Here is a 10407-nt window from a genome sequence, read left to right on the forward strand (position 1 = left end):
ATTTTATATACATATACACAAATACACTTTTTAGTTATAAATACATTAAATTTAATGTAATGTCATGAAATTAAATTCAAATTGTATAACTTAAAAATTAATCAAATTTAAGAACATTTCTAACACTGTAGGTTTGAATGTTGAAAAAATTAAAAAATCATTTTTTCTTCTTGCCGATGTAGCCTGTCGCAATGAAATGTTTATACATCATCGCGTTAATGGCGATGTTCTGGGTAACTGAGGTCCTGCCATTACCCATCACGGGTATGATCCCGGTGGTTTTATATCCGCTAATGGGTATTATGTCTACCAATGAAACTTGTTTATGCTACATGAACGATACCACAATGATGTTTCTGGGCAGTTTGGTAATCGCTGTGGTTATTGAAAACTCTGGCTTGCACATGCGAATGGCATTACTCATCATCAGAATTATTGGCTGCAGTCATCGAAGGTGTTTTAAACGTTCTATATCATTGTGTTATGTCAGATGTTTCTAACGTTTTCAAATTTATTTATAAAATTCTTGTCTAATAATATTATAGGTCTTCAAATATTGTAGAATCATTTGCATTATTGCGATTCGTAATACAGGATGGACTATCGAAAACACATCGAAAATCGCTCTAAATAAATCGAAATGATAGGATGAATAAGACCTCGTTTTTTAGAAAAAGTAAAATTATTACAAGATTCTATAAAAATATATCATATGGTAAAGGAAGCCAAAAACATCCAGATAATAATTGATCTATACTGTCTTTATCGATAACAAATGCAATATTGTTGAAACTGAAATAAAATGGAATAAATGAGAAATTGCTTAAAGAATGTAATTCAAGATCTTGTAATATTCGCAACAATAGGAGACAAGGAGAAGTCCATTGAAACAAATGTCTGCTGATAAAACTTGTTATTAAATTCGAAAAAGTAGAATCTAAAACTAATTTTAAAGCATATACAAATTCATTTAAAGAATGTCCCGGTTTTCTTTCAATGAAATCTTTTCGTAACACCTTCAATTATTAATTCTATTGAGATGAATAATGATACATCTAGAGATAACAAAATAGAATAAAAAATTAGTAATATTCTCAACTAGTTGGAAACTATTGCCTATGTAGGTTTTTGATGGAGAAAAATTCGAATGAATTATTTCATGTAAATGTAGCTAACTTCCAATAAATAAGATAAAAAGATTACCCTGCTTATGAATTTTAGTAAGACTAGTATTTTAACGCCAATTTATTAATGATATAAAAATATCTCTTATTTCTTCTTTTTTAACATTCTGCTTTTTATCTAATTAATACAACTTTTTATTAAATCTGTTACGTTCTCTTGTACATATACGTTCTATGTAAATTATTGTATTGCAAAAAAATGTATCTTGAAGAGGATTATTAACGTTTTTGAAAAGAAGAACTGACATTCAAACCTTTTATCTCAGTTGATGTATTCGGTTTTATTTAACTGCGTTCAATGTTTGAAACGTATATAATTTCTTTACGACGAAACGTTGTCGAAATATCTAAATTATTGTTAATATTCAATAAATAATTTATTAATTTGTATACACGCATATTCAGTGTCGACTTTTATTAGCTTCTTTTAGAAAAAGAATTTTAAAATGTAATTAAGTATGCGTGCACTTTACTAAAAATGTTTAACTTTGCTACAGGTGTTCTGTGTAGTTTACTTTCAGAAATAATTCAATTTTAAGAATCAATAGTTGATTCTTAAAATAAACGAGTAAATTTGTATGAGAAAAATTGGTAAAGAAAAATTTTAATTTTTACAAGTTTTTTTTTTATTTAATTGAGTCTCCCTGTATAATAAAACGATCAACATTTTCAATAATGCTGTTTTATTATACAGTAGCCCGAAAGCTACCACCATGGTTCCTTTATGTTCAACTGCTTAATCGTCGGGAGCAGCGGAATTATACTGAATTAAATTAACACGTTACGTGCTACGCGAGGTTACGTCCGGTATCATGTAATCCGATAAATGCGACAAACCGGTTACTAAGTATTAGAAGTGCGAGAAATTATAAGATGTCTTTCAGTAATATTTAAATAACATTAACATAGCCATGGGAATCAATTGTAATTAAATTATCACGACGGGAAAATTAATTTATAAAAGGAGAATAATTGAAATAAAGTGTTGAAGTTACGGAAACGAGTGTCTCTTCAAAGCTGTTTGTAGTCTATCTATCAGCGCTCCTCGTGAGTCCTAATCATTTAGGCGAAACGAACCTAAAAAATTTCCTTTGCTATAAACCAAAAGATACAACATATAAGTAATTAAAACAAAAAAACGTTTATCTTCAATATTTCATATTCCTGATTTAATTCTGAGATATGTATTTGAAATATTTTTATTTGAGAAATAGTATTTATAAGACAGTTATATTTTGTATTTTGTATTTCAGCGAAGCACATGAAAATCAGCACGTAAAATTAAGTCAAGAATATGACATTCTAAGGATATTCGTTTATTTTTTAAATCACCCTATATATAAAATTGTATTTTACGAGTTAAATTAGAATAGATTGTTTTCTAAATGTATTCTGTCCTTTTAATTTTTCAAACAACTAAAATGAAAAAATATTTTTTTCATTTTAGTTGTTTAAAACTCAATTTTTTTCTCGAAAAAGTTTTATTAAAAGAATCCATTCTATCATTTCGATTTATTTCGAGCTAATTAGAAATCAAATCATTCCCTTTTCTAATTAGAGATATGCGATTTTGCGATATATGTCACGAGCATTGTGATTTTCTTTTCTTGAATTCAATATGTAACTTGCTTTTTAATCGCGAAATAGTAATAAATATTTTAACACTAAAAATATTCGTATTAAAATATTTATTACTATATCACTCTTATTATTCCTGATCTTAAAATACATTCCAAACCGTACATATACAGTTACGAAACTAATTGTCCAATTATTATCTCAATGAATCAAGCTTTTCTTCAAATGAAGAATAATCTAAAGAAATCATCGATTTAATGGTGCACTGTTCGGACAATTAGTTTCATGAGTGTATTATATCTCTTAATTATTTTAGAAACGATGTATTAAAATTGTCTGTTCTATAGAAATGAATTATTATATTCATCTATTTAATTTATATTAATAAATTATTTTTTAGTGAGAATGTTGTTAGTATAACGTATGACACTTCATAATTTTTGTCATATAATTTTATCTGATCTTCTAACTTTCTAATTAAAATTTGGTCATAAGATTGGCAATTATCATTGACCCAACATTTTTTGTTGCTTTAGTCCGAGCACATATCTTTGAATCTTTTTTTTTCCCTATCACTATAGAGCGAGATAAAATCTTTTCTCACTTTACGATTTTGACAAAAAATGCCGAACCACTTCCACTTGTTATAACCAGATTAGACTCTGATTAGAATCTCTAGTTGTGTCTACATATTCATCTTATTCTTATTTTTTTTATTAAAATTTTTTTTTCAATCTATTTTATTCTCAGATTAACATTAGGTTTATTCTTCGTGACAATGTTCATTTCAATGTGGATTTCGAACACTGCCGCTACAGCCATGATGATACCGATAATGGAAACTGTTCTCATAGAGCTTGAATCAGTGAGTCTTCATCTTTTCCGAAATCTTGACTATAAGACTAACGCGAAAAAAAATAATTTTTCAAATTTATTTACCTCAGCAAGGACTTGGAAACATGTTCGTACAAAAGGAAGGAGTGGTCGAAGAGGAAGGCAGGGAAACGTAATTATTTATCGTTATACACATGTACGCGCGCATGCACACACATATTTCATTTTTTGTTTTCTAGATGTTTAATTTTTAAATACAGGATGATGCATTTTAATCAATACAGTCAATTTTCTCCAAAATTTAATTTAATTATGAAAAAATATTTCGGATAAAAGTGAAACGATGAGGTTTCGATGAGGACACATTTTGATCATGTTGTTTTTCTTCTAGGAGGCATCCAAAAGATATCATCTCCACATTTTTTAATGGAATTATACGATATTTTTATATAGTATGATTCCTCTAATTATTTTGCATATGAAAATATTAAGGTAAGGTAATATTAAGGTAAAGATTAAAAAATCAATATAGTGTTTATTTTATTCGAAATATTTTATTCTAATATATGTTGACATAAAATGTTAAATATCTTGTAAACTAATTTTGATTATCGTATCGTAATACTTTTATGAACAGAATAATGAGATAAATTAATTGGTATAAAGAAAACACATAGTTGCTTAAAAAATATATATACAGACAAAATGAATAATTGTTTAAATAACTATGTATTTTCTTTATATCAATTGATTCATTTTGTTATTTTGTTCGTAAAAGTATCGTAAAAATATAAAAGTATTATTGTCGTAATACAATAAAAAAATTAATACTTTGCGAGATATTTAACATTTTAAGTATTCATAAATTCAAAATATTAAATCAGAAGTGTACCTCATAAATTCTTAGTTTTTCTCTTTCTTAATACTTTCATATACAGATTAATTAGAAAAATTATGCTAAAAAAATCATATAACTCAATTTTTAAAAAGTGATAGTAACCTTATTATATTTTTGTGGCATTTCTACTTAGAAGAAAAATCACAAATCAAAATTTTCGAAACCGTTTTACTTTCATATAACTTTTCAATAAAACATTTTTTTCGTATTATTAATAATATCTGTAATTAACTGTATTGATAAATACTGTACTGAAAGAAAAGATTGCTGCAGTAATTTAAATGCTATATCATATTCAACCAATCTTGTCTTTCAGAAAGAGTGTGTGTATATTAATATTTACTCTATTAATTAAACTTAAACATTAATACTAAATTTCACGCAAGTTCATCCATTCTAATTGTATCATAATTCATATCTACGGTGCTAATTTTTCTTTCTTTTTTTTAAAGCAAAAGGCCAACGCATAGTACAATGGTATATTATCTCGTCGCGGCTTACGCATCTACTCTCGGTGGTACCGGCACTATTGTGGGAAGCGGTACCAATTTAACATTAAAGGGATTTTTAGAAAAGTATGTGCTTATAGTAAACAGCAAATTTTATGTCAAATGTGTTATTTTCAATGTCGTAAAGTAATAAGATATTTCAAAACATTTATAATATATAAAAAAATTATGACATACATAAAATAGATATTCATATTTACAAATTAATTTTATAAATTTTTAATTCCAGTGTGACATATTTAATTTTTTTTTATATTTATGATTTAGAAGAAATAATAATAACAATTATAAAGTTTACTTTCATTTCCAGGCGTTTTCCCAACAGTCCCGGCATAAATTTTGCCTCTTGGATGTTATATTCGGTGCCACCCATGCTGTTAATGGGTTTGCTTACATGGTTGTGGCTGCAGGTGATGTATATGGGTCTTTTTAGACCGGAAAGTAAAGATGCTCGTGCGATAGATATTGGACAACAAGGCGAGCGTATCGCAGCGGGAGTTATTGAAAAAAGGTACAAAGAACTTGGACCGATCTCATGGCATGAGTTCTCCGTGGGTGTCTTATTTATTTTTGTGGTACTCTTGTGGTTCTTCAGAAGCCCTGGTTTCATGCCGGGCTGGGCTGCTTATGTTACAAACTTGTGAGTATTGATAAGAATAAGTATCATAAAATATACATTTTCCATTTCAAAATTAACCTTCATTATGAGTTATCATGAAAATAATCAAAAGATAAGAAAAGAATAACAAAAACTAATTTTACATTATACTTTTATAATTCATAATTTTGGTAAAATTATAAGTATAATTTTCTTAAACTCATAATTTTTTAAGTTTAATAAAATGTAATAAAATGTACATCTAGACGTAACCCAAAATGTAATCAAAATAACGAAAAATTAAAATATGTAAAAAAAATAATATAAACATAAAAAATTATAAAATAATAAATTAAAGCGAATGTAAAATAATCGGAATTTTTATGTCATAGGTCTGTTAAGGATTCGACAGCAGCCGCGTGTGTAACGATATTGTTTTTTATTATTCCGTCGAAATTGGACTTTTTATATGCATTCAGTAAAGATCCGCGTAAACGACCCACAAAAGCATCGCTTGGTTTAATAACTTGGAAAATGATAAACGAGAAAATGCATTGGAGTCTAATATTCGTGTTAGGTGGTGGGTTTGCCATTTCAGCAGGTAGCACTTCATCAGGTCTGTCAGAAATGCTCGGTCATTACCTGATAGGTTTACAAAAGATTAACGTGGTAGCAATAATGCTGATTGTCTGCTTTTTTGCCGAGAACGTGACGGAATTAACAGCTAACGTAGCTGTCGCGAATATTATATTGCCCGTATTAGCGGAGATGGTGAGTATAGCGAAATTAACGATAAACTTCAATATAACAGAGATCAATTAATAATAATTTAAGAGATATTTTATTCTAGCATATTTTAATATAAAGTATAAAAAATCTCATTATATAATATAATATTATTTTTAATATTTTAATTCGCAGGATTATAAAATGGATTAATTGAAGTGAAAAAAATTATTTGCATTTTTAAAAAATATACAATTTAGATTGTGTAATTTACATGCATTATATTTCTTAATTTATAATTTCCTTTATAAATTAAGAAATATAATGCATGTATTTTTATTTGAATCATTTTTAAATAGGAGACAATATTTTTGATATATTAAAATGAATATATTCTACATGGCATGTCTATGTAACGTCTATGCTCTTGGCTAATATTTTCTTACATATAAAAACATATATAAGTTATATATTTACAATTGTTAAACTATATATTTTTATTTAAAATACTTTTCATTTGCTGATTAAAATTTACTTGTCTTGCTTGCAAGACAAGATTTTACTACTTATAGTACAAGCTAGTTTCCAAGAATTATATCAGTATTTTCTTTTCCTTTTTTTTTCAGTGTGTGGCTATTAAAATACATCCTTTGTATTTAATGTTGCCAGCAACTCTCTGCTGTTCCTTTTCGTTCCATCTACCAGTAGGTACTCCACCAAATGCAATTGCTAGTGCCGCGGGACACATAAAAACAAAAGATTTTATGATTGCTGGTATCGGTCCTAGCATTATCACACTCGTTGTTACTGTAATAGCGTTCTCTACTTGGGGTAAATACGTATTTAATCTATCGGATTTCTCCGAATGGGCCACGTAGCAGTACTTATATAATATAAACATTCTTTTATTCGGTATATTTCATTATCATTCCGCCGAAGAGCGAAGAATGATCTTCACAACGACAAGAGTACTACTCGCATTATATTTTATTTTCTCGTTTAATCGAGTTCATTTTCTACTTTTTTTTTATAAATTCCAAATATTATATATGCAAAGCTTTAAGATAAGAACTTAATTATAAAATAATTTCAACGAAAAATATAGATTGTACAGGGTGCGTCACCAAAATCCGGACAACTCGAACAATTTCTTTAAACAAAATGTTTTTAATGAAAAATTAATATAATAAAAATTAAATATTACAAAAAATTCTTTTACATGACACTTAGGAGATTCCTGTAGAGCACAATATAGCGGAAAATTTAAATTGAAATTTGTCCGGATTTTAGAGTCTACAAATCGAATCACACCTTATGTATCAAATGTTATCATAAAAAATTGTTATATTAAACATAATAATGAATGTATATCTTTAGAATTTCAGATTTATGTAAAGTAACGTTTTTCATGAAATATTTTACATCTATTACATTTATAATATCAAGTAAATTCTCAGATGAGCAATAATAACTTTGAGTTTATAATTATTGCTTTAGTAATTGTAATCCCAATCAAAAGCTAATGAATCGATTTTGATATCAATAAAAAGTTAATGAATATCGATATCCATGTCACAAAAAAGCAATTTATTTGTATGTATTATAGAATATTATACATTTTATGTACTGTACATTAGCACACATTTGAAATATACAGAGAGTTTCATATAATTTATCAATATATAAACAATATTAAAGAAAGTTCATCAAACTATAAATGTGATTACACAACAGTATGGAATAAAGCCTTTAACTGTTAAAGGCTGAATCTTAACCCTAAAGCTATCTGTACCGAATAAATCATATAATTTTTATATAACAATTACTTTTTTCCTCTTTTACAGATTCGAAAATCCTTTCCCAAAATTAAAGTATATGCATTAATACGTGAAATAAAGTTTATGCCGAAAACGACAAAAAATTTCGAAATTGAGATCTTTACTATTTCTTAGTCCAATATGATACTCTAAAACTGTCATGTTATGACAATTATTGTATATATAAAAAAAAGTCCATTTTCCTCATTTTGTCAATTAATTAGTTATAACATTTATATACAATTTACATTAATTAGTTAATTAGTTATAACATTTATATACAATTTTTTATAAATATACAACTTTACAAATATTTTCTAGAGATGTAAAAGTATACATAAAAATCACTTAAAAATTTTTATATACTTGTAAGTAATAAAAATTAATTCAATACAAAAAACCTATTGCATGATACCAAAAATCATCATATATATTAAGGGTTAAAATACATAATATATTCTGTACATGGAATATTAGTATACATGCTCAATGTCATTAAAAGAGTTACAAATATTTCATATCAATTGTAATAATTTTAAATCTATAATAAACAGTCATAGATTCATAATTTGTTAACTTGATTTTTTTTAATTTGTAATAAACAGACAGTTAATAGACTCGTAGCTCTTGATTTATTTATTTGAATTATAAATATATTAAAATTTATGTTATAATTTTTACTCACCATCCACGTCAAAATCATGACTGATGTTTTCCATTTTTTCTGCCATTTCACAGAGATTTTACGAAAGGAAACACTTAACTCAATAAAAATGTCTCACACTTTAATAAACTGTATTAGCGAAATTGAAAAAAATATATCCGCAAGTTCACTAACTAGCAAAATAAGGTTAAAACAATTTTGAATTTTATATTTCGTTACATTAAAAACAGTGTAACCTACAAATGACAGTTTAACTACAACATCTCCAAAATAAACAAAATAAGATTTATTCGACACGCTTTTGCATGAAACGAAAGAATCTAGCAAAAATAAAGCGTCTCTGCGCCGAGAACCGAGATATTAAGCGTAAAAATTTGACTATTGAGGTTAGGAAATTATCATAGCTGCGAAATATACTAGTGATCTATTTCTGCACCAGACTGTTTCTAGAACTCTCTTTCTCGCTTTAAACAAATATCAATCATATTTCTATCTCACTTTAAGTTCCAAAAGTTCACTAGTTCAGCTACAGAAAACAGACCTTAGACGGAGCTGTTCTTTTTAACTGAACTTCTTGCGCGGTTCACCTTTTCTCTTTTTTTCTCTAACGTGAAGAGAAAAGAAAGAATGATGAATCATGTAGGAACTTTAGCTAGGCTGCGAAATGATTCATCCTTGTTTAACATTCGATGAATAACAAGGATAAATAATGCAGCATGCGTGAAATGGAACACAGCCCTAAAGAACAGCCTTAGTGCAATACCAGGATTGAGTTCAGGAATTACGTCCAGATAACTTTAAGCTATAGATTACATTACGCATATTATAGCAAAAATGCACCTAGAGTTATCTAGACATAATTCCTGAACGCAGCCCAGCATATATATATATATATATATATAGGGTGGGCCACCTAGCGTTTGGAATTTCAACTACCGATTATTTTGAGTTTGAAAGGCGTAATAACATTTATGACGTATCAAAAATTTAGTTTTTTGTTTGACATTTACGAAATGGGTCGCTATACGCTTGAACAAAAATTGGGAAATATTGACTTACTTCCAAAGTGGTGAGTCTTCAATCCAAACTGTAAGAAATTTACGTGGAAAATTTGATAGAAAAGAAATGCCTTCAACGCAGTTTGTGGATCAATTTGTGAAGCGAATTCGGCAAACTGGATCCTTATTGGATAAAGCAACTCGTTCACGTGCTCATCCAGTAAGGTCAATCGAAAACATTGTTGCTGTTGCTTAGAACAACCATCAACATCAACTCGCCATCGTTCTCAAAATTTGAACATTTCATGCACTTCTTTGAGAAGAATTTTGAATAAAGACTTCGGTAAATGGCAATGTATTACCTTTCCAATAAAGCCATAAACTTTGAAAAATATTCATGCGTCTTTTTTTTAGAGCCAAATTAAATTCCAAATTTTAATGGCCCACCCTGTATGTATATATATATATATATATATATATATATATATATATATATATATAGTGGTGTNTACTAGTGTCGTACTAGTCGTCGTCTAGTTCGTTCGTTTCCGTTACGTACTAACTAAGTAGTCGTACGTAACGTTAATTTTAACTTTAAGTT

The 10407-nt window shown here is 27.7% G+C and overlaps 1 protein-coding gene across 1 annotated transcript in view; it reads left to right on the plus strand.

Moving 5' to 3' along the window:
- Positions 1 to 7205, plus strand: part of LOC105622702 (protein I'm not dead yet-like) — an 8373-nt gene extending 1168 nt beyond the window's left edge. Inside the window, exons 3-9 of the mRNA XM_012204115.1 lie at positions 183 to 454; positions 3513 to 3627; positions 3707 to 3768; positions 4947 to 5069; positions 5314 to 5643; positions 5994 to 6372; positions 6954 to 7205. Of these exons, the coding sequence (XP_012059505.1) occupies positions 183 to 454; positions 3513 to 3627; positions 3707 to 3768; positions 4947 to 5069; positions 5314 to 5643; positions 5994 to 6372; positions 6954 to 7205 (1533 nt within the window). The remainder of the gene's footprint in view (positions 1 to 182; positions 455 to 3512; positions 3628 to 3706; positions 3769 to 4946; positions 5070 to 5313; positions 5644 to 5993; positions 6373 to 6953) is intronic.
- The last annotated feature ends 3202 nt before the right edge of the window (positions 7206 to 10407 follow it).

The sequence above is a fragment of the Atta cephalotes genome (genome assembly GCF_000143395.1).
Source record: "Atta cephalotes unplaced genomic scaffold scaffold00048, whole genome shotgun sequence".
NCBI lineage: Eukaryota > Metazoa > Arthropoda > Insecta > Hymenoptera > Formicidae > Atta > Atta cephalotes.